This window comes from Emys orbicularis, chromosome 9, assembly GCF_028017835.1.
Source record: "Emys orbicularis isolate rEmyOrb1 chromosome 9, rEmyOrb1.hap1, whole genome shotgun sequence".
Lineage (NCBI taxonomy): Eukaryota > Metazoa > Chordata > Testudines > Emydidae > Emys > Emys orbicularis.
The window spans coordinates 459,840-486,882 of NC_088691.1; the positions used below are offsets into that span (position 1 = coordinate 459,840).

The window sequence follows — 27,043 nt, forward strand, 5'->3', positions numbered from 1 at the left end:
AGCCCCTCCTGTTTATGCAGAGGGCTGCTGTCTCTGAGCAGGAAGCTTTTCCCCTGCTCTGGAGAGAATCAGGGTCTGGGATTCAGGTGTCATCTGTATTTCCGTTGCAGGAGAAGACCTGGCCGGGAAGGGAAGCGAACAGCCAACTGAGAAGGTGAGGAGAGTTCAGACAAGTGTCTCTGTCTGAAATAGTACTTGAAGGCCACCCCTCTGAGTGAGCATGGGAAGGAGTGTGCATGTCTCCTGGGGCAGACACCTTCTCTGTGCTGTGCAGGTGGCTTCAGTGTTAGCTCCCTGCCATCTGCCAGGCTACAGCTCCTTTCTCTTAAGCCAGCTCGGTCCCCCTGCCCTGCTAAACCCAGTCAGGACCTTGGCTGGGCTTCAGCAAAGCTTGAACCATCTGCAGTTAGTTTGAAAGAAGAGCCCTGAAGCTGGGCCCTGGGAGTGGCCGAGGCTCTCTGTCCATGGTCACCCCGGAAGATGGTTGATCTGAATATTCTCTGGGTATCTTCCAGGAGCAGAAGAGAAGCGAACGAGCCAGGAGATCAGAGGCAGCCAGGCCTGAAACTGTGAATTCCTCCGAGAGCAGTAAGTAACCTAGGCTGGCCACTCGGCCCAATTCTAAGTCGGGGGAGAGGGAAGAGGTGAGGGGCGGTGTGAGCACTCCTCTGAGACGCCCCTTCCCAGCCAGCAGCACAATCCCCTGGGCAGCTCTGTCCCTTTCTCCCCACCCCACCTGGGGATCAGGAGGTGGGCTTCATTGTAGGGACTTTCCTGGGGGGAAACATCCAGTGTCTGCCTCTGAGATGCAGAGTCTAAAAGTGCTTGTGGCATCTGCTGCTCCTTCCTCTAGGAGTGGGGAGGAATTGTGCCCCTCGCACCTGCTCCCTTCTCTCTTGTGGGAAGGGGCTGGGGGGAGCTGCCTTGGTCTCTGTAATGCACAGTGGAACGTGCAGAGTTTTCTGCAGTCTGCTCTAAGTGTTTGCAATTGAACTTGCTGCTTGGCCCCAAAGAATCGTGCCTTTCGTGTGGAGACAGCAGTGCCCAAGGCTCAGTGAGCCTGCGGGTTTCCTGCTTCATCCCCTGCCAGCACATTACAGCTTTCCAAGGTCCCTTACTCCTCCCTGCTGAGGAAATTCCAGGTTCTGCACCCTGAAATGGACTCCAGAAAGCCCTGTCCCCAGTCTGGACATAGGGTTATGCTGCAGTCCCTAACAGGGAATCTGTCTCTCCCTTTCCCTGCTCACAGTCCCGGTCTCTGACGAGGACTCGGATGCTATGGTGGATGATCCCAATGATGAGGACTTTGTTCCCTTCCGTACCCGGCGCTCGACCCGCATGTCCTTGCGCACACAGATGGCTCAGCGGGCTGCCCGCTCCACCGTCACCAAGATGACTTGTGCCAACTGCCGGACCCCACTGCAGAAGGGCCAGACCGCCTACCAGCGCAAAGGGCTCCCTCAGCTCTTCTGCTCCAGTTCCTGTCTCACCACCTTCTCCAAGAAACCACCCGGCAAGAAGATCTGCACCTTCTGTAAAAAGTGTGTGCCCTCCCTGCCTTATCCGCCCTCTCGCCCCCGTCCCCCGCCTTCCATCTGACTAGCCATCCTCGCCCCCATCTCACCCTGCCTTCCTCATCCACCTACCCATATGCCCTGCTTTCACAGTATTGCTTACCCCTGCCTACCTTCCCCCGCGCCCACCCTCACACTCTCCCCAGCCCACTACCCTTCCTGCTGAATCCCTTGTCTACTCTCCCTCCGTCACCCCATCCTGCTCCCTTGCCCCCCTTCATACTCCTGGCCTCCCCCCAATACCCTATCGTTCCCCACCACAGGACTCCACTCCCTCTAACTGCACTTTCTGCTCCCCCTCACATCCCCCAGTCCTGGAGCCCCTTGCATTACGGCCCACCCTCCCTCTTTGTCCTGGAGTGGGGGTGTCCCCTGCGCTAACCAGTCCCTTCCTGCCCCCCAGAGAGATCTGGAACACCAAGGATTCTGTTGTGGCCCAGATCGGCTCAGGTGCCTCTTTCCATGAGTTCTGCACCTCTGTGTGCCTCTCCCTCTACGAAGCGCAGCAGCAGAGACCAGCCCCTCAGCCTGCAGAGGCCTCGGACACCAGCCGCTGCAGTGTCTGTCACAAGCCTGGGGAGGTAAGCAGAGCCCTGGTCTGTCCAGTGTTTGGCCCAAGAAGCTTTGAAGCCATCTGCTGGAGCTGGAGTTAATGCAACTGCCCACACCTTCCAGGTGCTTGTGAGCTACCTAATCCAGTTATAGGGGCTTGGTTGAGCCTACCAGTATCTGGGTTGGCCTGGGGAACCTGCCAGGGACTCCTATGGCCTCAGGCTGTGGCCCGTGTGCAGATTTGGGCTTGTTTTCAGATTCTTCCTTTTCCATTGTTTTCTACCCGTCAGCCCCAGAGGCGCAGCTTCTGCTCTCTTCTCCCCATGCTGCCCCTTGCAGCTCCCCGTGCCGCTCATTCCATCGTCCTGTTGGGATGGGAGCCAGCCTGCACGGGTTTGCTAGAGTAATGGCCCTTCCTGCCCAGAGGCACAGGCCAGCTCAAGGGCCAGGCCCCTGCGGAATGGCAGGGGTGGGCCTGTGCTTGCCTCTGAGGCAGTGCCTGGTGCCGGTGTATGTGCAGATCCAGCACGAGGTCAGCAATGGGAACGTGGTGCACCGGCTCTGCAGTGACGCCTGCTTCACCAAATTCCGAGCCACCAAGGGGCTGAAAACCAACTGCTGCGATAACTGCGGCCTCTACATCTACAACAAGGGATTGCCACTGGAGTACCTCTTCCACGAGGGCCAGCAGAAACGCTTCTGCAATTCCACCTGCCTCAATAGCTACAAGAAGGTGAGGGGTTCCTGGAGACAGGGAGGGGCTCCGGGGGCACCCATCTCCCTTTCCCGAGGCTTTTACCAGCCTTCCCCTGGCTCAGTGCAGGGCGCTTCCTCTGCAGTAGCAGCAACGCTGAGCAGTCTCGCTTTTGGCTCCTCCAACACTCAGGAAGTTTCTTAAGAAAAGAGATCCAAAGGCTCTCTTCAAAGCAGACCAGTGGAGGTGCACTGAGCTTACTCTTGCTGCTGGGGCTGCAGCTCCCCAGGCCTGTCCCTGTGGCCAGTGGGCTGGCTGGATAAATCAGCCTGGCCCTGGGACCTGTGGGCTGGCTGGTTAAATCGGTCTGGCCCTGGGACCTGTGGGCTGGCTGGATAAGTCAGCCTGACCCTGGGACCTGTGGGCTGGCGCTCCTGGTCACTTGCCTAGCGAGGCTGATTGTCAAAGGCAGAGAGCTGGCTCCTTATGGTGGCCAGAAAGCCCAGAGCTGGTTCTATCCTGCTGTGCTGTGCAGGATTCAGTGAACTAGACAATACCCCCACTGAGGGGCCTCTCTTGCATCCAGCCATGGGGTCCCTACAAAGCGGCTGTGTGCCCCAGGCTAGCCTGAGATCTAGGTGGGTTCTCAGATGGTAGAGGGGAGTGTGCCAGGGCCTGTGACCCAAGGGGGGAACAGAGTGCAAGCTTGTCGTCCATGTTGTGTGTTCATGTTAACCTGCTGTAGAAGAACTGCCTTGTGGAGCCATTGAAGGGGATGGGAGGAGGGAGAGGGGGTGAGGATGGGCTAGGACATGGGATGGAGGAAAGCAGGGGCCTGAGCTCTCCAGTAGCCGCCCTCTGCTTCATGCTTGCAGAAGAATACCCGCGTGTACCCCTGCATGTGGTGCAAAACGCTGTGTAAGAACTTCGACATGCTGCCCAACGTGGATCGGAGCGGCAAGATGGGCCTGTTCTGCTCCATCTGCTGTACCACCTCTCACAAAGTGAAGCAGTCGGGTCTGACTGGTAAGAGAACGTCTGCCCCAAAGGGCCCTGTGTCGCTGACCTCTGACCTGTCGGAGTGAGGCTTAGGGGGAGCCCGCAGAGAGAGAGGTGTCACACGTTTGGGGATCTCCAACATTGCCCTAGGTAAGCCTGGGTTGGTCACCAAGCTGGAGTGAGGCTGCGACCTCCCTGTCCCCTGAGGCAGCATTTCTGCCCTGGCAAAGCCCAGCATCCCCGTTCTCCTGGGATTGTTGCACCAAGGTGTCTGAGTACCAGGCCCACTATAACAGACCTGGAGAGAATGGGATAGGAACGTGCAGCCCATTCTCTCCCTCCAGTCCCACCTTCCACGCTGCTGCCATCACTGTCTCTGTCTTGCTAGGTCCTGCTAGGCCCTGCAGCTTCTGCAGAAAGAGCCTGTCTGAGCCCTGCTATTACAACAAGACTGACCGGGTTGTGTACCAGTTCTGCAGCCCCAGCTGCTGGACCAAATTCCAGGTACTGAAACATGCTTCCTGTCAGGGAGGGATCCCCCTCCCCTCTCCTCTCCCAGCAGAGGCTGCTGCTTCCTGGGACTCCAACAGGGTGGGCACACTGGAAAGTCCCAGCTGGGGCATAGGAGTAAATTACAACCAGCTACATCTTGCAGCCAGCCTAAGAGCAGAGGGTGGGGCCAGCACCAGGGTTACTTACGAGCACAGTCCCTGCAACTCGTATGCCCCAGCTGGGACTTTCCAGTGTGCCCTCCCTGTAGGAGTCCCAGGAAGCAGCAGCCCCAGATAATGTTGACCAAGAGTCCTAAGAGAGTTGGAGATCCTTGGCCCACTGACATGCATTTTTAGTGAATCTTGGAATACTGAGGAAATTCCAGAAGACTTGGAAGAGAGCTAATGTCATGCAATGGTTCAAAAAGGATGACCTGAGTAACTATAGTCCAGTTAGCCTGCCATCAGTCCCTGGCAAAGTAATGAAAAAGCAAATACAGGAATCAATCAATAAAGAATTAAAGGATGGGAATGTAAGTCATGCCAGTCATCATGGCTTTATGGGAAATAGGTCTTGTCAAACAAACCTGGTTTGGCTGATGAAAGCGAACTGTGTAGCTGTACAGTTAGACTTTAGTAAGGGGTTTGTCATAGTGACACGCAACGTGTTGATTACAAAATTACCACTCTATGATATCCGTCAAGCACATGTTAAATGGATTAAGAATGGTTAATGGACAGATCTCAAAAAGCAGCTGTCAATAGGGAATTACTGAATGGGGATGTTTCTAGTGGGGTCCCGCAGGGATCGGTCTCCTAGGCCCAGTGTTCACCATTTTCATCAATGATCTGGAAGGAAATATAAATTCTTGCTGATACGGTTTGTGGATGACACAAAGCTTGGCAGTGGTAAAAGATGTTGAGGACAGGCAAGCATACAGAGCCATCTGGTTTGGTGTTTTAATAAAACAACATGTGTTTTAATAAAGCCAAATGCAAGTTCATGCATCTAGGAACAAAGAATGCCAACCGCTGGGGAAGGGGACTGTATCCTGGAAAGCAGGGACTCTGAAGGGTTTAGGGGTCATAGCAGACAAGCAGCTGAGTGGGAGCTCCCAGTGCAAGAGATCACTTGATCGTTACCTGTTAGGTTCACTCCCTCTGGGGCACCTGGCATTGGCCACTGTCGGAAGACAGGATACTGGGCTAGATGGACCTTTGGTCTGACCCAGTACGGCCGTTCTTATGTTCTTATATTGATGCTCTGGCAAAGGGCTAATGTGACCCTTGGCTGTGTAAACGGACATAGTGAGTGGGGGAGCTGGGAGGGGACGTCACCTCTGAATAAGGCGTTGGTGAGGCTGATCCTGGACTGCATCCAGCTCTGGTGTCCACACCTTAAAAAGTGTTGAAACATTGGAGAGGGTGTAGAACAGAGCCACAACAAGGATTTGAGGGCTGGAGAAAACATGTGCTAGGGAGAGATGTAGAGGCCAATGTGTTTAGCTTGTCAGAAAGACACTTGAGAGGTGAGTTGACCACAGTGTCTGAACACCTTTGTGGGGAGAAAATACGGGGCACTCTGTGGCTCTTTAATTTAGCAGAGAAAGGCAGAGCGAGAACCAGTGGCTGGCAGCCAAAGCTAGACGCTGTTAAGGATTTTCGGGGACCCCCATATGTCTTACTCTGAATTATAACCTATTGCTAAGCTAGCAACAGTAGGCCGTGGCAGGCCTGCTTAATATTAAAGGTATAGGCGAGAGTTGTAAGCTTGTGTGGCGCAATGCAGAACCTGCATGGCTCAATCAAAAGGCCAACAGGAGCAAAAGGGGAACCAACGCCTACTGGTAGTTGGGTAACCTGACCTAAGATAACAGTAGTTTAGCTATGGAAAATTAATAAAGCAAAAGAGTCTTGTACAGTGAAACCGCAAGTAGGTGGGCACACAGTTAAAAAAGGGCCTGTTGTACAACTCTATTAGCAAATAAACGCATTAGGTAACTTAATACTCAATAAAGTAATGCAAAAGAAGGTAATGCAAGAGGGGGGCCGTGCAAGGGCCTCTAGCAATAACAGGAAAGACCCTAAATGGTATCGGGTCCAAGTCGCGGCCCCAGAAAGGCTCTGATTGGTTTGCTGATAAATATACCAAATAAGGCTAATAAGATTTGTAATGCTTCATTACGCGTTGCGGTTTTTGCCTTTATAAGCTTCAAACTGTGTGATTTATGCAAGGCGGCGGACCCCCTTGCTTGGGGATACGCCGACCTTCCCTTTATGCATAATTGTATTGTGTTACCTAATAAAGGTGCATCAGTGTGTCTGACCCAAAATCAACGGTGTGGTCAATTTTTCCACGACAACGCGTTCAGATTAGAAATAAAGCACCAACGTTTCAGGCAGGGTGACTAGCCGTTGGCACAAACTCCCCCGGAAGTGGTGGATTCTCCACCTCTTGAGGTCTGCACATGAGGGCTGGATGCCTTTCTGGAAGATCTGCTTTCAACATAACCCCATGTTCTAGGGTTCAATACAAGGGGAATTGGGTGGAATGTAATGGCCTGTCACCATCAGGAGGTCAGACTAGATGCACTAATGGTCCCCTTCTGGCCTTAAGCTCAGTGACCTTAGAATGTGCTGGCAGGCAGAGGTGGGTGGGGATATGTTGGCCAGTGAGTGTGGTGGGGCTGGGCAGGAATGCTCCAGCTGGTGGGCACAGTGGGTACATCTGCCCCCTACGTGCCCTTTCTCCTTTAACTTTCTCCCTTTCTCCCTGCAGCGCACCAGCCCCGAGGGGGGGATCCACCTGAACTGTCATTACTGTCACAATCTCTTCAGCGGGAAGCCAGAGATTCTGGACTGGCAGGTGAGAAGGGACAGCAGGGTCTTGGGCCCTGGGTACATGGGGCTGAGGCCCAAACCAGAGGGGTTGCGGAGCCTCCTCAGGTTCCTTTCCCTGCTCTGAAGAGGGAGCAGGAGGGACAGGAGTGGAGCCACCCTTGGGCGTGGCAGAGCCCAGGTCAGCCTGCTCTCGACCAGGTTAGCTGGCAGCCATAGCCCTGTGAGGGTGGCTATGGAAGACATTCTCCTGGTGTTCAGGGCACAGGCTGGGCTGGGTTCGGGGTGAGTCCCCCTTGCCCCAATTCCTACACTGGGGACGTTGTGACTCTGTCTACCCAGCACTATGATTCCGCTCCTGCTTTCCTAGCCAGCCTAGGTTTCCGGCCAGGCTGGCTGACCCAGGCAGCGGTCTCTTTGGCAGGACAAAGTGTACCAGTTCTGCTGCAAGGACTGCTGTGAGGACTTCAAGCGGCTGCGTGGGGTGGTGTCCCAGTGTGAGCACTGCAAGCAAGAGAAGCTGCTGCACGAGAAGATCCGCTTCTCTGGGGTGGAGAAGAACTTCTGCAGCGAAGGTATATGGAGGGAGCATGGGAGAGGAAGGCGCCTGCTGCCGACCCTGTGGCTTGGGGAAAGGAGAGACCTTGTAGTGGAATGGAGGGAGGTCTGTCGAGCCAGGGCAAAGGCCTTGCCTTGTAGTGCAGGGAGGCTGATTCAGGGGTGGAGTTCTGGCTGCTAGCACCTGGGAAGAGGCCTTGCCATCCAATGTCAGCTTGGGGAGGGCTGTCTCATTGCTTTTCTCTGTCTGAGGGTTGGGGGAGACAGCAGGTGGCAGCTCTGCACCTCCTGTCATCACACACCTGCACTCCTGCACCTGGGCTGGCCTGGCCTGACCTTGTCCTGCCTGGCAAGTTCCTGCACACAGGAGGCTGGAGGCGTTTGTTTGGAGTCATGCTCTTCCTAGGAGCAAAGAGATGAGAGATGGCAAATCCGCGGAGGTCCCATGTCGTCCCAGCCCCGGGGCCAGTGCAGGATTGTTCCCGACAACGTTGTGCTCTGTTGTGTCTCCACACACCTGGCTTCTGGTCTTGTTCAGGTCAGGGAGTCCCCCAGTGCATCCTGGGAAGGTTTCACTCCTATTGTTTCTCCGCAGGGTGTGTGCTTCTTTACAAACAGGATTTTACCAAGAACCTGGGTCTGTGCTGCATCACCTGCACCTACTGTTCCCAGACCTGCCAGCGGGCGGTCACCGAGCAGCTGGAGGGCAGCACCTGGGACTTCTGTAGTGAAGACTGCAAGAGCAAATACTTGCTATGGTACTTCAAGGTCAGTATCGGCATTGGCAGCCTTGCACTGACTTGCTGGTGTGGGCACTGATCCAGAGAACTGGGTCCTGCTGTGGGGAGCTGGCCCTGCTGGAGTCCCCAGCTGGCCCTGTTTTGGGGAGCTCCCGTTGCTGGAGGCCCAGGATAGCAATGGTGGGACACTGCTGTGGGGAAGCTCACAGCTGATCCTGCCAGAGCACTGCTCTGAGGAAGTTTGTACTGCGGCAGTCCACAGCTAGTGGTGGTGTGGAGAAGCTTACACTGCTGTTGTTGACAGGGCACTTCTGTGGGGAAGCTCACAGCATCTTACCAAGTGTTCCTCTTTCTCTGCATGCAGAGTGGGTGTAGTTAGTTACTTGGTTGTTTGTGTCTCCTACCACTCGGGGCTTTAGGCAGCTCGGTGCCATGCCTGCAAGCGTCAGGGGAAGCTGCTGGAAACCATCCACTGGCGGGGGCAAATCAAACACTTCTGCAACCAGCAGTGTCTGCTGAGGTTTTACAATCAACAGAACCAGCCCAACCTGGACACGCAGAAGGGGCCCGAGAGCCTGCTGAACAGTGAGTAGGAAGGAGGGAGGGAGCCAGCAGAGCTCAGCCCGAGAGAGACAGGGAGAACTGGAAACTCCAGTGCTGGGACTGGATGAGACACTAGGGAACAATCCTGCACTGGCCCCTGGGGGGATGGACTGAGTGGGACCTACTGGGGCTTCTCCATCTCTAACGTCTATGGTTCTATGACACACAGGGCCCAGATGGGAGGAGCCGGCGCCAGCATGCTGCCTGTAGCTCTCACTCTTAGCGAGGATGCTCAGGGATTTAACAGGCGACTCCAGCCTCTTTCCTCAAGTTGCCAGCTGGGAGCTTGATTTAAAGGGTTAGGGGACAGCATGGTTTGACTTGATAATCCACCTGCAGCCCCGCACCACCTCCGAGCTGTGACCTCCTCAGATCTCATAAACTAAGCAGGATTGGGCCAGGTCAGTGCTTGGATGGGAGACCTTCAAGGAACACCCAGGGTGCTGCAGGAAGTGGTGCTGGTGGTGCTGTAGGTGGGGCTCTTCCCTCAGTCAGAACTCAGCCAGTAACGGAGCAGGACAGTAGAGGGTGCTGTGCTGCTCTTTTAATGAGACATGACATGGAAGTCTTTCTGCTTGTCTGCAATGCCAGGCAGTTGTGGGTAGTGCTGGGGTTGCTAACCCCAGTGTCCTGGACAATCCTGTGCTGTGTTCCAGCAGTTCCAGTTGGAGGTTGAATTCTCTCTGCCTGTTGCCCCGTTTCCTGTAGTTAACTTGTGTAAATCAGTAGTAGGACATTGCAAAGTGCCTTGGGATCTCCCTGGATGGCAGGTGCCGATTGGTACCGTGAGGGGACACAGCTAACCCCGTCCTGGGGACACAGACGTAGCCTTGCTCTGCTTGGCTGTTGTTGGGGCCAGGACCTCCTCCTGTGTTACTCAGTTGATTTGGTTTAGGCTTGCAAACTGCCCAGGATATGTGGTGCTTTTGTAATACTGGGAGATCAAATGACTTGAACTTCAGATGGACCCAGCATCAACTTTTGCCAAATCCTGAGCCTGCTGCCACAAGCACTACACCCTTAGAAGAGCAAATATTCCTCACTGAGAAGATCCCTGGCTCACCTGCACCAAGGTGAGGAAATACACTCCAGAGACCAGGGCTCTGCCCCCAGTCTCCAGGCTCTGTTGCCAGGAGAAGGGGACAGGAATGGACCGGCACCATAAAACCGATGGATGGCAGGGCAGCTAACAGCAGAGCTGTTCCATGTACTCCTGGTGAGAAGCAGCACTCAGTAAATGGCAGCCTTTTCTGTAGCCAGTGAAGTCCCTGAGCGCTGTCTAGGGGTCACCCCACCTAAAGCATGTTGGAGCAACAAAGGCCAGGAGCAAGGGCAAGGCCCTGCACATCGGAGGGGGGCGGGAGGGCCTGCGTGCTGGAATGACCCACCCTGGCGGCCCTAGGGGCCTGGAACTTGTGGCTACCTGGATAAAGCACTGTTGGCCCTCGTAGTATTGAGACATCTGGGAGCTGAGGATCCAGCCAGGCAAGATGTGTCAGGTTCCCCCGACAGAGGGCGAGTGTTACGCCTGCCATTTCCCCTGCCATGCTCTGATCTTGCCTAGCCGGAGGGGAAGCTGATAGCTGCACTGTCCATAGCTGGTAACGTGGACTCCTCCCACCACCTCCTTCCTTGCCCTTGAGGTAGTGCATACTCTGGAGGGGCCTGTAACGCTGCCCTGTGGAGCACTCACACGAGCCGCCTGGGCAAGCAAGCCATTCGCCCCTCTGGGCCCTAGGGAAGGACCTGTTTCACACGCCATGGCCATTGCTTCTGCAGCACAGGCTGCAGGGGATCTGTAAGACTCCCCAAGCCCAGTAATCAGCCAGCCCATCAACCCGTGTTGCTGATCTTCTTTATCCCCTTTGAAAGTGATGAATAGGTGGCTCATCTGAAATGCACCCAGTGCTGTCCACCTTTGATGGCAGTGCCATTTGTATGTGAGCCCAAGAAGAGGCATGGAGCCTCCTGAAGGGAGGCTGGGACTTTACAAGGATGTTTTCTCAGCACAGAGCAGTACATACACAGGAAGTGAAAGGCTTGAAGGATCTTACTGCTGCATGCCACCCCTGATTCCCAAGATGAGCTGGGCAGGTGCTAGGTCTCAGGAAATGGGTAGGTCAGAAGCCAACTGTGTGTAGTAACTAACTAGATTCCGATCGACAGCCCACGGAGTTCAGGTCTACAGCAGGGTTCCCCTGGGGATCCCAGGTTTGGAGGGTGATATGCCTGTCCCAGAACTGATGGGTTCAGAGTGACCTGCCAGAGCACAGAGAGACAGCAGGAAAGAGCTCCTCTTGCAGGGATGTGTATTCTGGTTGGGCCCTGTACAGGTTCAGCTCCAGCAGCCCAAACCAGGAAAGGTGTTTCCTACCAGCAGTGCTCCGGGTGGTTCAGGTGACAGCACAAAGGAGCATGTTGGGACCAACACCCTCTTCCCCAGCGCTGTGGAGATGGCACCATCTCTCCAGAAGCAGCTGCAGGGTCAAAGAGATGAAGAACTCTGGAGGGCCACGAGTGGTAAGAAACCAGTGGCTGTGCCTGGGACAGACCTGGAGCCTTGTGCAGTTCTGATTCCGTCCCAGGCACATTCTTCAGGCTCTTGTGCCGTGTGGCTTTCCGGAGTTCTGCATCCCTTTGACCCTGTGGCTGCTTCTGGAAAGATGGTGCCCCTGGAACTGCTTAGCGAATTGCAGGTTGCCACTGCCCCTTCTTCGGACTAAGTCTCTGTGTGTGAGCACCAGAGCCTCGGGCTGGTTTTGGGGAGACCTGTGTCCCAGAGCTGTGGACAGTCTCTCACTGGGAAGGATTGGCTCTCCAACAGGCCCTACTGCACTTCCTCCCTCTCGGGCCGGCCAGACATTCCTATGCAGAATGGCAATCTTCCCAAATGGGGGCTTGGAGAGCTCCTGACCTGATGGCAGGAGGAACCCACGAACCAGCCAGTGTGCCTCAGAGGAGCACCTGACCCAGAAGATGGGGGATTGGTCACTTAGCTTGTGGGGCTCTGTGAGGGACCTTCTAGGTTCCCAGCCCCTCATGCAGCAGGTCCTTTCTCCTTGGCCAGGTGGGGTGCTGCTGTAGGCCTCTGATTGCTCCGCTGCAGAGATGCCTGTCACCCAGCCTAGCTCATGCCCCACAGCCCTGGCCTTCCCCGCTGACAGCCATGGTCTCTTGGAGACAGGCACATTATGGGCTCCATTCTGTCTGGGCTGGCTGCCTGTCTGCTGAGAGGTGGGAGGTCCCCCAAGAGCCCTGCAGATTCTGCAGCTGGGGACCCTTGCCAGCCCTGTGGCAGGATTCCTGGGGCAGGACTTGCCACACACACACACCCACACCCACACCCACCCACCCACCCACCCACCCACCACCACCACCACCACCCTCCCCCCCCCCCCGCTGGAATCATCAAGTGGGCTGTGCTCGGATTTCCCCAGCAGCTGTCTGTTTTTCCTAAAGAGACAGAAGATCTGTGTGGGTCAAGCACCCAAGAAGGGCTGGTCCCATGACCCCTTCTGTTGCCTGACAGGGCTGGGCCATCGGCAGCTCCTTGCTCTGCTCAGGGAGGAGTGCACTGTGGGGGACAGGTGCCTCTGTGACTCCTGCTCCTTAGCATGTTGAGGCTCTGCTGAAGCCTGCACGGAGAGCTGAGCATGCCATTGCTGCTCCAGCTTCGTTAGTACAGTGTACGGCAGTCCCTGCCCACCAGCACTCACAGTCTAATGCCTGCTGGGTAATTCTGGACACGCTGGCAGACGTGGGTGAAGGAGCTAACAACAAACTACTCCTGAGAGGGGCTTGGGGAGACCATTCGTCTCTATGGTTAGTAGCTGGTTGGCTGGTTTCCTGACCTGGTCTGCTATTACCTCTGCCAGACAGAATCCCTGAGTCAGGCCATCTGTCTTCAGAGTGCACTTGGCTATGCCATCCTCGCTCCTGGGGGGCACGGCAGGGCAGATTTTGGCAGTATTGTTAATCATTTGACCTTCTCTGCCACCTTCCTCCTGAGGATCCCAAAGCACTTTGCAAAGGGCGTACCCTGGTTTACAGTGGGGAGACTGAGGCACAGGGAGGGGAAGTGGTTCAGCTAAGGCCATGCAGCAGGTCAGTGGTCAAGCTGGGAATAAAAGTCTGGAATCTGCTGCCCACCCGCTGTGATGGGGATGGGTAGGTGCCAGGCCAGCGCTGACAGCAGGGATGGAGTGCTGGGGAGAGCAAGATAACAGTGGAGACGATGATGTGATTTTTAAGGTCCAATATTTTGCGACCTCATCGGCTAGAAACATTGGCAAGTATGGTCCAGGACTGGCTCTGGGCTAGTGAGAAGAGAGCATGTCAGTCCCTGCTCTTCTGGCCAGTGGCTGCTGCCATGTCCAGGCCCACCAGTGGGACCCGCCAGCCTGAGAGCGCAGGCGAGCAAGAATGCAGGACGTGCTCATGGTTCTTCTCTTTCCCTTGCAGGTCAGACTCCCGAGCCCAAACCTCCTGGCTCTTCCCCACAGAAAGCAGAGACTAATATGGTGAGGCCTGAGGGGGAACACATTGGGAGAGGCCCTTGGGCTGCCCTTGCCCCAAAGGGGGACTTCCTGAGTTGGTAACAAATTCTAGGATCTGGCCAGTGTTTCCAGGGTGGCCCTGGCCCCATCTGAGGCTGGGGCAGCATCTCTGTGCACGGGCAGAGGAGCCTGAGGTGTGCTGCTGGGAACCAGCCTGTGGGGAGGGCAGTACGGCTGCATGGGCAAGTGGCAATGGCTGACTGGCCCTAGAAGAGCAGACGAACGCCGTGGGAAGGCACATCAGTGTAAAGCTATGAGTGGTTCCCAGCGTTGACTGACGCATGCCCTCACCCTGTTTCCCCCCCCCGGACTGTGGCTGTTCGTTTCACTTGCGAAAGCCTGGGACCCTGAAAAGACCAAATTCCTTCCCTGCTCCCTAGGGTGGGACTGATGGGTGCTACGCTCCCTGCTGATTGGGGCTCGTTGGTCACCGGCTCTGAGCTCGCCGCTCCTTTGGCCAGGTCTGCGCCCCTGGGCAGTGCAGCCCATTCAGGGCTTGGCTCCCTGGCATGGGGTGTGTCCGTAGGTACAAGCACCTGCTGGGTGTCTGGCTTGAGAGCAGTGAATGGTGCTGGGGTGGGTACCTGGGGGTCTGCAGGTACTGCCTGAGACGGTGGCAGCAGGAGGCACCAGCAGCTTCAGGGAGAAGGGCCCTGGCCATGAGGACTGGGCCTTTGCCATGTGGGTTGTTGGGGAAGAGGGGTGTTCACTAGCACAGGACACAGACTTGTCCCTTTCTGGATCTCGACAGGTGTCTGCAAAGGCCTCCTCAGCCCAGATGTCCCCAGCCCCCCCACCGCCACCAGTTCCAGCCACGCCTCGGAAGAACAAGGCTGCTATGTGCAAACCATTGATGCAGAACCGGGGTGTGTCCTGCAAGATAGAAGTGAAGTCCAAGGGATGTCAGACAGGTAAGAGCATGTGCTGTGTCTTCCTGGGGCTGCAGGGACCACTGGGACAAGCTCCTGACTGAGTGCGTGTAAACTCACTGAACACCCAGCACCAAATTGAGAGGGGAGTGGGAGTGGCTGTAACTTCTGAGCTGAAAGCCTGGAGGGGAGGGGAAGCAACTCACCAGTAGGTGCCAGCCAAAGAGAAGTGGTCTGCCCCTGCTGAGAGCAGAGTAAGTTGGCCCAGTCTGCTTTCTAGCTTCCTCCTCGAATAGCACCTGTGCCACCTGTCCCTGCAACCTCCCCACCCCTTCCTTTGGAAAGCCAGGAAATTCTGCACCTCGTGCTTGCTAACTGGCCACCTCCCCAGCAATACCCACTGCTTAGCCCTTGCTGGTGCTGCATCCATCCCAACAGTAGCCATGTGCCTTCTCCCTAGGGCCAAGTGGGATTTTCAGCTCTGATGGATCGTTGCATGTCACTCCAGAGAGCCGGTCTCGTTTGGGGGCGGGGGGCGGGGGGGGGGGCAGGCTGACTACGCACAGGCTCTGGGCGGCAGCAACATCCGAGCCAGCCTGCCAACGGGCTCCACATAGACTGCCAAAGAGGTCTGTCCTGGCGAGCCATTGGTGTGCTTGTGGCATTCCCTTCTTGGGGGAGTCAGCAATCTAAATGCCATTAGCACTGTAAGATGTGTCCCTGGCCGTTGGCTCTCTAGGAGAGGAGGGTTTGCAGCAATAGCCCATCATGCAGGATTTGCCTGTGAGTTCAGGGAACTCGTGTCTGGGTGTGCATGCAGGACCTGGTAGCGCTGCAGTGGGTGTCAGCATATGGAGGAGAGTGAGAGACTTACAGCCAGCAGGGGGTGCTGTAAGGAATAGAACCAAGGTGGGGTGCAAGAGAGAGAGACTGGTCCCCATGCCAGCCAGCAGAAGGCGCTGACATGCCGTTTGTTCTGTGCCAGAGGCAGACTGGAAGCCACAGGTGATTGTGTTGCCGATCCCCGTCCCGATCTTCGTGCCTGTGCCTATGCATATGTACTGCCAGAAAGTACCCGTGCCTTTCTCCATGCCTGTCCCGGTAAGCAACACACCCATCTGCTCGTGCTCCCCTTCCCCTGAATCTCTTCTGCACAGGCCTCTCTGAGCCCCCCTTCCTTCCTCCCTCCTGGCTTTGGGTGCACTTGGCAGAGCCAGAGTTTGCTGTCGGGTGCAGGCCCCAAAGCAGAGGCCGTGTTTGGCTCTGACCTCTGCCTGCTGTCCTGCTGACTGATAGGTGCCTGTGCCAATGTTCCTGCCCACCACACTGGAGAGCACGGATAAGATAGTGGAGACCATCGAGGAGCTGAAGGTGAAGATCCCTTCCAACCCCCTGGAGGCTGACATCCTGGCCATGGCCGAGATGATCGCAGAGGCTGAGGAGCTGGACAAGGCATCCTCAGACCTGTGTGGTAGGTTTCATCGCCATTCCCTGTGCTGGAGCCCCTCTCAGGAGCTGGCCTGGGCTCAGCTGCTACAAAAGCCAGCCCTTCTGTCTGTGCTTCAACTTCTGCACAGCCTGGGGAGTGGGGGGGTTGCTAACTGTGGGGAGCACCACCACTAAGATGGATGCCACTGAGAATGCACCTGAAGAGCTGTGTTTCTGGCAGAGAACTGTGCCTGCAGCGCTGTCTGGTGGGGATGGGAGTACTACACATGTTCCTTAACCATCCTGGGTTCACTTCCAAATGATTTATTTTAAAATGGAGCTCCTGGCAGGAGTGCGAGTCCTTGTCCCTCGCGGGCTATGGGTGTGCAGCACTGCACACGGAGTAAGCATTTCCCAAACAGTCACCTGAGAGGTTTCTTGAGTCCTACTTTGCAGCCTCTGACTTGGTCTCCGGGAGAGGCCATAGGGCCACTCCAAGCACTGGAGAAGGCTCCGCAGCGCGGCTTTTAGGGAGGTCAGCTGCACTTTAGCACAGAGCCTCAGCCTAAGAGAGTCTGTTTAATTCTGCAAGTGTCATTTGACCCATTATGTCTGTTTCCAATTGGAGGGGGTGGGGGAGGCTAATTTGGAGCCTGAGTATCCTGAGCTGCTCTTGTGTCCGCAGACCTGGTGAGTAACCAGAGCGCGGAGGGTCTCCTGGAGGACTGTGACCTGTTTGGGCCAGCAAGAGATGATGTGTTAGCCATGGCTGTCAAGATGGCAAATGTCTTGGATGAGCCTGGCCAGGACCTGGAGGCCGACTTCCCCAAAAGTAAGAGCAGGCTGCGTGGGGCACAGGGATGCATTCAGACTGCCTTGGGGACCCTGCTGCTCAGGCAGCATTTACAGAGAAACTGTTCCTTGTCAAAGAACAAATGGCCAGCTGGGCACACAGGGCCAGAGGCAGAAGGGGCTGATACGTTTGCGGGGTGGAGCTGGTCCCTCCAACATGAGCATGAGGAGAGACCAAGAGGGCAGTGAACGTGCTGAAGTGTCTCTGCACAATTGCAGGGAAGCCAGGGAGGCTCAGCAGTGACCCTGGGCCCTGGCAAGTCAGGGTCACTGGTGCAGCCTATGAAGGGCAGGGAGTGGGAGGGCCACACTGCATGGAATAAGGAGTAATGCCAGGGAGACGCAGATGAAGTTAGCAGCAAAACCTGCAGAAAGGTGAGGCCAGGAACGAAGCGGGGTGTGGCTGTGCCAGATCCCTTGGAGATTCCTGCCTCAGCTGTGGTGTGTCTCAAAGTGAGCTTGGCTGCTCTAGATTGTGACAGTGTCCCCTAAATAGGGCTTGGCTGAAGGCTAGTGCCAAGTGACCGCTGAGCTGGGCGAGGCGACCATCAGGGAAAGGGTTAGGTCTGTCCTTCACTAAATCTGCTCCAGGGATCTGGCTGAATAAACAGCAGAGTGATCCAATGTGCAGAGGCCAGAAGCATGGGCAGGAAATAGAGCAGACAACTCCACAGGGGGCTGTAACCCAGCTCCCAGATGCCCAGGGGGACAGGAAAGCCTCGGAAGCAGTAACTCCTCTGCAAAGCCACGGGGGAGGGGGGGCGGGGGCTAGAGCCTGCCTCTTGGCATGTCCCATTGCAAACCAGCAGCCAGGCAGCTGTGGTGATGCTCCCCACTCTCCTCCCCCAGTGCCCAGGGCACCTTCCCTCAGTCGGGAAGAACACAGCATGGCAGCCAAGGTGGCCCCTTCTGGGGTGACCTGGGACTGTGACCTACTGGAAGGAGCAGCAGAGAAGGGGGCTGTTCTCAGGCATCCGCTCGCTCCTGGCTCATTGGCTCGCAGGTGTGGGTCAGAGATCCCTGGAGTACTTAGCGGAGTGGGAGACTCCAATGAGCCAAGTGCCATGAGACTGAGGGAGCGTGCCTACAGCAAGGTGCGGCCTGGCCGCAGTGTTGGAAGAGGGAGATCATTTGGGACCATGGCACAGCAGGGGAACCCCCCTCAAGAGGGTAGTTTGCTGAATTCTTTCAGAGGCCCAGGTGTTATCATGCACTATGGCTTGGTGCTGTCAGTGCTGCTGCCTGCCATTGGCGGGGGCTAGGAGATCTTCCTGGGGGGATCCCTGGGTAATGCCCACATTAGCCTGGCTGGCTCTGTCCCTTTGGGGGGATGGCGTGGCTGGCGAAATCCCACACCCCTGAACCTTCCTGTGCTGCCTTGTTTCCCGTCAGACCCTCTGGACATTAACCCCAGTGTGGATTTCCTCTTTGACTGTGGCCTGGTCGGGCCAGATGATGTATCCACAGATCCAGACCTCCCTCGCACCATCCGGAAGGTGAGCGCTGCATGTGCGTATGTGGGGCTGCAGCAGCCCAGGGCAGCTGGTGGACATTGCCTGCTGAACCCTGTGGGGTTCTGGTCTCAGTTCGGGCTGTATGGGGGGCAGGAGGTGGGCTGTGCGAGGGAGCTTTGCCACTGAATGGACTGCAGCCCGGATGCCAGGTTCTCTCCTTGGATGCAACCTAGATGGAGCTACTATAAGGTGGGTGCAAAACTGGTTGGAAAACAGTTCCCAGAGAGTAGTTATCAGTGGTTCACAAAAATGCTCGAAGGACATAACGAGTGGGGTCCCGCAGGGATCAGTTCTGGGTCCGGTTCTCTTCAATATCTTCATCAGTGATTTAGATAATGGTATAGAGAGTACACTTATAAAGTTTGTGGACGATACCAAGCTGGGAGGGGTTGCAAGTGCTTTGGAGGACAGGATTAACATTCAAAATGACCTGGACAAACTGAAGAAATGGTCTGAAGTAAATAGGATGAAATTCAATAAGGACAAATGCAAAGTCCTCCACTTAGGAAGGAGCAGTCAGTTGCACACATACAAAATGGGAAATGACTGCCTAGGAAGGAGTACTGCGGAAAGGGATCTGGGGGTCATAGTGGATCACAAGCTAAATATGAGTCAACAGTGTAACATTGTTGCAAAAAAAGCAAACATCATTCTGGGATGTATTAGCAGGAGTGTTGTAAGCAAGACACAAGAAGTAATCCTTCCACTCTACTCCGCACTGATTAGGCCTCAGCTGGAATATTGTGTCCAGTTCTGTGTGCCACATTTCAGGAAAGATGTGGACAAATTGGAGAAAGTCCAGAGAAGAGCAACAAAAATGATTAAAGGCCTAGAAAATATGACCTATGAGGGAAGATTGAAAAAACTGAGTTTATTTAGTCTGGAAAAGAGAAGACTGAGAGGGGACATGATAACGGTTTTCAAGTACATAAAAGGTTGTTACAAGGAGGAGGGAGGTAAATTGTTCTTCTTAACCTCTGAGGATAGCACAAGAAGCAATGGGCTTAAATTGCAGCAAGGGAGGTTTAGGTTGGACATTAGGAAAAACTTCCTAACTGTCAGGGTGGTTAAGCACTGGAATAAATTGCCTAGGGAGGTGGTGAAATCTCCATCATTGGAGATTTTTAAGAGCAGGCTAGACAAACACCTGTCAGGGGTGGTCTGGATAATACTTAGTCCTGCCATGAGTGCAGGGGACTGGACTAGATGACCTCTCGAGGTCCCTTCCAGTTCTATGATTCTGTGTCCAGCTAGGCGCCCTCTTGATGTAGATTTTCCTTCTGAAGGAGCCAGGCTACTCGGCTCTAATTGCAGAGGGGCCCTGAGTTCAATTGAACATAGTAGTCAGCCTGTTCTAGGGTGTAGGGCTGCCTGTTGCTGTGTCTGTACTGCTCCCAGAGCTTTGTGGGCACTAAACAAACCTTGGGAATGTCGTATGAAGATCAAATGCTCAGCTGAGCATATCACTGATCTCCCTGACCCGGAGAGCTTGGCTTTGCTGTGGGAGTTCACAGCCTCTGTTAACATGTTGAATTAGTGCCATTATTGCAGCTCCTGCTGCGTGGGAGAGGGCTGGTCTGATGGTTGGCTGTCTCCTTTTGGTGATAGCTCCGTGGCTGCCCCCGGTCTGCCCTCATTGGTAGCAGGTTTTGGTCCTTTGCCCCAGCAGTGCCTGCACCTGTCTGTTGTGATACCCTGTGATAATGGGGTGTTCCTGCATGCCAAACATGCTAACAAGGCACCTGAGCCTGGTCTCACAGCTGATTCCCCTAACCATTACTGTCGTGGGCATTCTGGAGAGGCCTTCCAGTCCTACGCTTCTATGAGCCTGTGGGCATTCTGGGATCCTTTGGGACTGTCAGGAACACCTGCCTGTGCACCCGTGTGCTCTGGATTTCCCAGCCTTACGGTGCATGTCTCTGCAGGGTCAGAAGCGTCTGGTGCTCTCCGAAAGCTGCTCCCGGGACTCCATGAGCAGCCAGCCGAGCTGCACAGGACTGAATTATTCATATGGGGTGAATGCCTGGAAATGCTGGGTGCAGACAAAGTACGCCGGCGGGGAGTCCAGCAAGGGAGAGGAGCTGCGCTTTGGGCGTAAGTGTTACCTCTGCCCCAGGGATTGCTGGGGAGGGGTTGCAGCATCAGGCTGAGGAGCCCAGTGGGCCTGGGAAGCCTGTCCCAGGAGCTCCTGAGTCCAGCGAGCCCCAGGGACCTGTCCCTGACACCAGCAGCCAGGCTCCCTTGTCAGCGCTGAGCACTCCAGCCCCCCAAGAGCTCTTGCCTGAGGTTGATCTGCTTGTCTCTGCAGCTAAGCCCATGCGTATCAAAGAGGATATCCTGGCCTGCACGGCTGCCGAGCTCAACTATGGTCTTGCCCAGTTCGTCAAGGAGATAACACGGCCCAACGGCGAGCGCTATGAGCCAGACAGCATCTATTACCTCTGCCTCGGCATCCAGCAGGTAGGGGGGCTCCCTTGGCCTCATGTGCTCCACCCCAACGCCAGGCAATGGGAGAGCGTGGGCAGGCCTTGCACCCCTCCCTCTCCCCAGTACCAGTAGGCTTTTTCCTGGGCCTCACACCCTCCCCACCCAAACCTGTACCCAGGGCAGGGGGCTCCCCTGGCCTGCTCCCCCCATGACCCCTAGTAACTAGCAGCTTCTTGTGTTCTAGCTGTGTGAGGATCGCGCTGGGGGCTCTCTCTTCAGGTGTTTTTTTCCAGGCCTCTAACTCTCCTCACCTTTCTCTGAACTCCCTCTAATTCTGCAATGTGTGTTCTGACCAGTACTAAGAACAGCCAGGCTGGGTCAGACTAAAGATCCATCTAGCCCTCTATCCTGTCTCTGACGGTGGCCAGTGCCAGATGCTTCAGAGGGAATGAACAGAACAGGGTAATTATCATGTGATCCATCCCCTGTCCAAACCCAGCTTCTGGCAGTCAGAGGGACAGCCAGATCATGGGGTTGCATCCCTGACCATCTTGGCTAATAGCCATTGATGGACCTGTCCCCCATGAACTTAGCTAATTCTTTTATGAACCCAGTTATGCTCTTGGCCTTCACAACATCCCCTGAAAACGAGTTCCACAGGTTGACTGTGCTTTGAGTGAAGAAGTACTTCCTTTTGTTTGTTTTAAACCTGCTGCCTATTAATTTTGCTGTACATAAGAACGGCCATACTGGGTCAGACCAAAGGTCCGTCTTGCTCAGTATCCTGTCTTCCGACAGTGGCCAATGCCAGGTGCCCCAGAGGGAATGAACAGAATAGGTAATCATCAAGTGATCCATCCCCTGTCGTCCATTCCCAGCTTCTGGCAAACAGAGGCTAGGGACACCATCCCTGCCCATCCTGGCTAATAGCCATTGATGGACCTACCCTCCATGAACTTATCTAGTTCTTATTTGAACTCTGTTATAATCTTGGTCTTCACAACATTCTCTGGCAAGGAGTTCCACAGGTTGACTGTGAATTGTGTGAAAAAATACTTCCTTTTGTTTGTTTTAAACCTGCTGCCTGTTAATTTCATTTGGTGACCCCTAGTTTGTGTCTTATGAGAAGGAGTAAATAGCACTTCCTTATTTACTTTCTCCACACCACTCTTGATTTTATACTCCTCTATCATATCCCCCCTTAGTCATCTCTTTTCCAAGCTGAAAAGTCCCAGTCTTATTAATCTCTCCTCATATGGAAGCCGTTCCATACCCCTAATCATTTTTGTTGCCCTTTTCTGAACCGTTTCCAATTCCAATATATCTTTTGTGAGATGGGGCAACCACATCTGCATGCAGTATTCAAGATGTGGGCGTACCATAGATTTATATAGAGGCAATATGATACCCTGTGGTAGAGTCTCTGCAGCAGTCTTCCTTGGTCAGATGCATCCATGTATTCCACATAGGTGTGTGCGCGCCCAGCGCACCAGAGCTGGAGAATTTAGCCTAGCAGTACCTGTAGGAGGTGGCACTCGTGCCTCATGCTGATAGTCCCTCCCCTGGCTATTGCAGGAAGCGCTGCCTCTACCCCTTCAGTTCCTTCTTCCTGTCCGGAGCTCTGTGTGGCTCCTAACCTCACAACCTCACTATGTCTTAGTGCCTTTCTCCAGTTGGGTCTACGTAATAGTGCCCTTAGTCTGATGTGTGTTAGCATTAGTTTCAGTATTTCCCTTGTGATGCCATCACCAGGGATTAAACATTGTCCATCGTGTGGGGGAGTGATCCCAGCAACGATCCCCACACACAGAGCTTGCTGTGCTTAGACAAAGCCCACGGCAAGGAGTGGTGTCAGTTCACAAATCATTCACCAAACGGACTCGGGTAGCGAGAGATCTTGGTATGAAGCAGCCCCTGCTTGAACAGGCCACATGGCCTGTTTCGGCACCAAGGCCTACATGGGATCGGACGTTGCCCTCAGGTTCTGAGTGCTGCTGTTTCGCACTCGGGAGCTGGCGCCTCTCTGAAGAGATGGAGGAGTCGCTCCCTCTGAGTGCGCCAAGCAAGAGGTCTCGTAAGACTGATCGTGGCTGCTCCAGGTTGTGTGGGGACTTGTCTGCCTCCTCCAGAAGGAGTGTGGACCGAAACGATGCAATGGAGCAGTTTCCTTCAACCTCTCCCCGCTACTGCACAGGGAGGTCAGAGACCCTGTCCTATTGTCTCCAATTTTGGTCCCGTGGCATCTGTTGAGTCCAGTACCGATGAGGGTGATGCCAGCACTGGCTGTTTCTGCGCCAGTGGCATAGCAAGTGGCAATGGACCTCTGCTTTTCTGTCCTGACTTCTCCCTTGGTCCAGGACTTTGCCAGGGCTGCATCGTTTATAGCCCATTGACTGGGCAGGCTGCTGCACCAAACATAAGAATGGCCATACTGGGTCAGACCAAAGGTCCATCTTGCCCAGTATCCTGTTGTGATGGGTTCGATCACAGAGACCCCCTTGGGACTGTCACCTGACGTGCTGGAATTACCTCTGAGCTCGTTTTCCACTGCCAGCTTGAGACTCCAGAACCCTGCCTTGTTGAGCCAGACACGGTCCATGCCCCCAAAGCTGCAGACTTTTAACCAAAAACTGCTCAGCAAGTCGCCTATTTCCAGCACCCAGACACCCAGTTCCCAATGGGACCCAAACCCCAAATCAATCTGTTTTACTCTGTATAAAGCTTATACAGGGTAAACTCATAAATTATCCGCCCTCTATAACACTGATAGAGAGATATGCACAGCTGTTTGCTCCCCCAGGTATTAATCACTTACTCTGGGTTTACTAAGTATAAAAATTAGGATTTAAGTGGTTTCAAGTGATAACAGACAGAACAAAGTAAGTTACCAAGCAAAATAAAACAAAACACATAAGTCTAAGCCTAATACATTTAGAAACTGAATACAGGTAAATCTCACCCTCAGAGATGTTCCAATAAGCTTCTTTCACAGACTAGACTCCTTCTTAGTCTGGGCCCAATCCTTTCCCCTGGTACAGTTCTTGTTAGTTCCAGCTCAGGTGGTAACTAGGGGATTTCTCATGACTGCAGCCCCCTTTGTCCTGTTCCACCCCCTTTTATGGCTTTGGCACAAGGCAGGAATCTTCTGTCTCTCTGGGTCCCTACCCCTCCTAAATGGAAAAGCACCAGGTTTAAGATGGATTCCAGTACCAGGTGACATGGTCATATGTCCTGTGAGACCCCAAGCCTCCATTCTTTCCGGCCTGACTCACATGAACATAGGAAGGCTTACAAGTAAACAGAGCCATTTACAACCAATTTTCCTGGTCAATGGGAGCCATCAAGATTCTAAACCACCATTAATGGCCCACACTTTGCATAGATACAGTAGGACTTCAGAGTAATACTTCATATTTCTAGCTTCAGATACAAGAATGATACATTCATACAAATAGGATGAACACACTCAGTAGATTATAAGCTTTGTAATGATACCTTACAAGAGACCTTTTGCATAAAGCATATTCCAGTTACATTATATTCACACTTATAAACATATTTCCATAAAACATATGGAGTGCAACGTCACACCTGTCTTCCGACAGTGGCCAATGCCAGGTGCCCCCAAAGGGAATGAACAGAACAGGTAATCATCAAGTGATCCATCCCCTGCCGCCCATTCCCAGCTTCTGGCAAACAGAGGCTCGGGACACCATCCCTGCCCATCCGGCTAATAGCCTATTGATGGACCTGTGTGTCTGTCAGCACCACACACCGATGTTTCCCTTCCACAGTCAGTGGAAGTGGGGCTAGGGCTGGCACCAGGCTCATCACAAGGGATCTCCTTGGTGCCAGGAGCAACTTTGGCATCCCTGTTGTCAGCGCACACTCGTCGCTCTCCACTTTGGCACCGTCAGTCACCTCGGTACCACTGCTGGTTTTGGGGTTAACACTACTTCCAGCATCAGACATTATGGAGGCGAACTCAGTGCCGGTGATTCTGTTTCCACTGTCGGCCCCAGTTCCCTCTCCATTCTGGGCTACAGGTGAGTCAGACTGGTTGCTCACACGCTCAGGGCAGGTGCCACCTTGATCCCCTGAAGCCTGGGACTCCTTGGCGTCCAGGTCGGGATCTTCCTCCTCTCGCTGTCCATCACCTGACCTGCATCGGGGGCCGTTCATGGAGCCATATGGGTACCAGGATTGGCGCTTGTCTTGCAGTCAGGATGGGGTCTCCTGGCCCAACACCTACTGGCCACCGATGCCCTATCCATACCAATGGCCTCCATGGAATCTGTGGGATGCTCCTCGATCCAGAGGTCCCTCTCCTCATCTTGCTCTAAGGTGAGATCACTGGGCAGGTCTGTGGTGGTGGCTGTTGATGCACCATAGCCCCAGGTACCTGTGAGCCTTCCCCTTGCAGAGCCTCCAGAGTTGTCCCGTCCAGGCCCATCAGTCCTGGAACACGATCCGGCATGGCCACAGTTAACCACTCCATCTTTGTCTCAGACGATTCCCAGGTGCCTGGATCTTCCTCTTTCAGTACCAGAGGATTTCAAAGCATAGCAGGACGTTTTGCGGTGTGGTCTGGCTTCTTCCCTGGGTGTTCAAGCAGAGTTCCTGCAGGAGAATACCTATACGTTGTTGGATATTAGCTATCTGCCCCTGGAAGAGTCGTCCTCCCTAGGAACAGTGCGCTCTGGAGCATGCCAGCTTCGGTGCTGCCTACTACAAAGTGTTGGAGAAACGCTACTTCATTCAGGTGCAGGGATTTGAGGGTTTCTATTCCTCTCCATCCCTATATTCCCTGGTCGTAACCAAGGTGAACAATAGGAACCGGCAGGGCAGATTTAAGTCCATTCCAAAGGATAAGGACTGTGAACGGGTGGATGTGATGGGAAGGAAGATTTGCACCTCCTCCTCCTCCTCCGTGCAGATACGGGTTGCTAACCAGCAGGCACTGCTGTCCAAATATGACTTTGTGAACTAAACAGCTATCTCTAAGTTTGCAGACCAGCTGCCCAAAGCCTCCATTGAGGAATTCCGGGCACTTCTCTCCGAAGTCTGCTTGATAGCTTAAGACTTCATTGCAGTCCACGCTGGACTTCGTGGATGCTTTTGACCTTGGCAGTGACCATGAGAAGGCTGCAGAATTCGGGCATTGCTCCCCATGTGCAACAAGCCATAGAGGATTTGCCCTTCAATGGCCGAGTGTTTTTCTTGAACAAGACAGCCGAGACGCTGCACTCCATCAAGGACTCTATGGCTTCCCTGTGGTCTTTGGGGGGTATACGCCAGCAGTGCGGAGATGCCACTACAGTGGTCGTCAGGAGCAGCATCGTCTGCAGCGCACATTTGGGCAGCCTTTCCCTCCCCAGAAACAGTGGGACTACCCCAGAAAGGTGCAGAGGTCCTAGAGGAGGAGGCATTCGGGTCTGGGGTTTGGCCAGTCAACACGCTTTCCCCCAGTGCCACCCAAGCACCCATTTTGACTCCTTGGTCTGGAGCAGTGTTCATGTCATTGTTTCCTTCTCCCCATCCCCTCCGTTTGGGGACAGGCTGCCTCGCTTTCTCAGTGCTTGCAGGTTGATCACCAGCAGCAGCAGCTGGGTCCTAAGGACCATCAGATTGGGCTATGCCATCCAATTCCTCTCCATCCCTCTCCAGGGACCCCTCTCATGAGGTACTGCTCCTCGTGCAGATTCTCTCTCTACTGGCTGCTGGAACGCCGGGGTCAGGGCCTCTATTCCCAGTACTTTCTGGTGCCCAAATCCAAGGGGAGGAGGGGTAAGACCCATTCTTGACCTTCACTGCCTCAACAGTATCAGGTACATGAGGTTCCGAATGGTCAGTCTATCAACTATTCTCCGCATGGTGTCTCAGAATGACTGATTTGTTGCTGTGGACCTTCAGGATGCTGACTTCCATGCAAAAAGCAACAGAGGGTCCTGTGGCACCTTTAAGACTAACAGAAGTATTGGGAGCATAAGCTTTCGTGGGTAAGAACCTCACTTCTTCAGATGCAAGAAGTGAGGTTCTTACCCACGAAAGCTTATGCTCCCAATACTTCTGTTAGTCTTAAAGGTGCCACAGGACCCTCTGTTGCTTTTTACAGATTCAGACTAACACGGCTACCCCTCTGATACTTGACTTCCATGCAGCGACTTGTCATAGCGGAGCGTCATTTTCCAGATATGGCGCTTCCCTTTGGCCTCTCTTCTGCCCCTCGGGTTTTTACTAAATGCATGGTCCTGGTGACTGCATGGCACCTCAGGAAGAAAGGAACCACATCTTCCCAGACCTGGATGACTGGTTACTGAGGGGCAGGTCCAGAGAGGTAGTCCTTTT

At 54.4% G+C, this 27,043-nt stretch overlaps 1 protein-coding gene across 1 annotated transcript in view; it reads left to right on the forward strand.

Annotated features, from left to right (window-relative positions):
• ZMYM3 (zinc finger MYM-type containing 3) overlaps window positions 1–27,043 on the forward strand; it is a 57,446-nt gene that overhangs the window by 24,871 nt on the left and 5,532 nt on the right. The window contains exons 3-21 of the mRNA XM_065411334.1: window positions 111–154; window positions 516–588; window positions 1,250–1,541; window positions 1,978–2,155; window positions 2,647–2,859; window positions 3,696–3,846; window positions 4,208–4,323; window positions 7,090–7,176; window positions 7,573–7,723; window positions 8,302–8,474; window positions 8,866–9,031; window positions 13,511–13,569; window positions 14,357–14,516; window positions 15,460–15,575; window positions 15,771–15,945; window positions 16,588–16,734; window positions 18,147–18,250; window positions 20,194–20,362; window positions 20,577–20,728. Of these exons, the coding sequence (XP_065267406.1) occupies window positions 111–154; window positions 516–588; window positions 1,250–1,541; window positions 1,978–2,155; window positions 2,647–2,859; window positions 3,696–3,846; window positions 4,208–4,323; window positions 7,090–7,176; window positions 7,573–7,723; window positions 8,302–8,474; window positions 8,866–9,031; window positions 13,511–13,569; window positions 14,357–14,516; window positions 15,460–15,575; window positions 15,771–15,945; window positions 16,588–16,734; window positions 18,147–18,250; window positions 20,194–20,362; window positions 20,577–20,728 (2,726 nt within the window). The remainder of the gene's footprint in view (window positions 1–110; window positions 155–515; window positions 589–1,249; window positions 1,542–1,977; window positions 2,156–2,646; window positions 2,860–3,695; window positions 3,847–4,207; window positions 4,324–7,089; window positions 7,177–7,572; window positions 7,724–8,301; window positions 8,475–8,865; window positions 9,032–13,510; window positions 13,570–14,356; window positions 14,517–15,459; window positions 15,576–15,770; window positions 15,946–16,587; window positions 16,735–18,146; window positions 18,251–20,193; window positions 20,363–20,576; window positions 20,729–27,043) is intronic.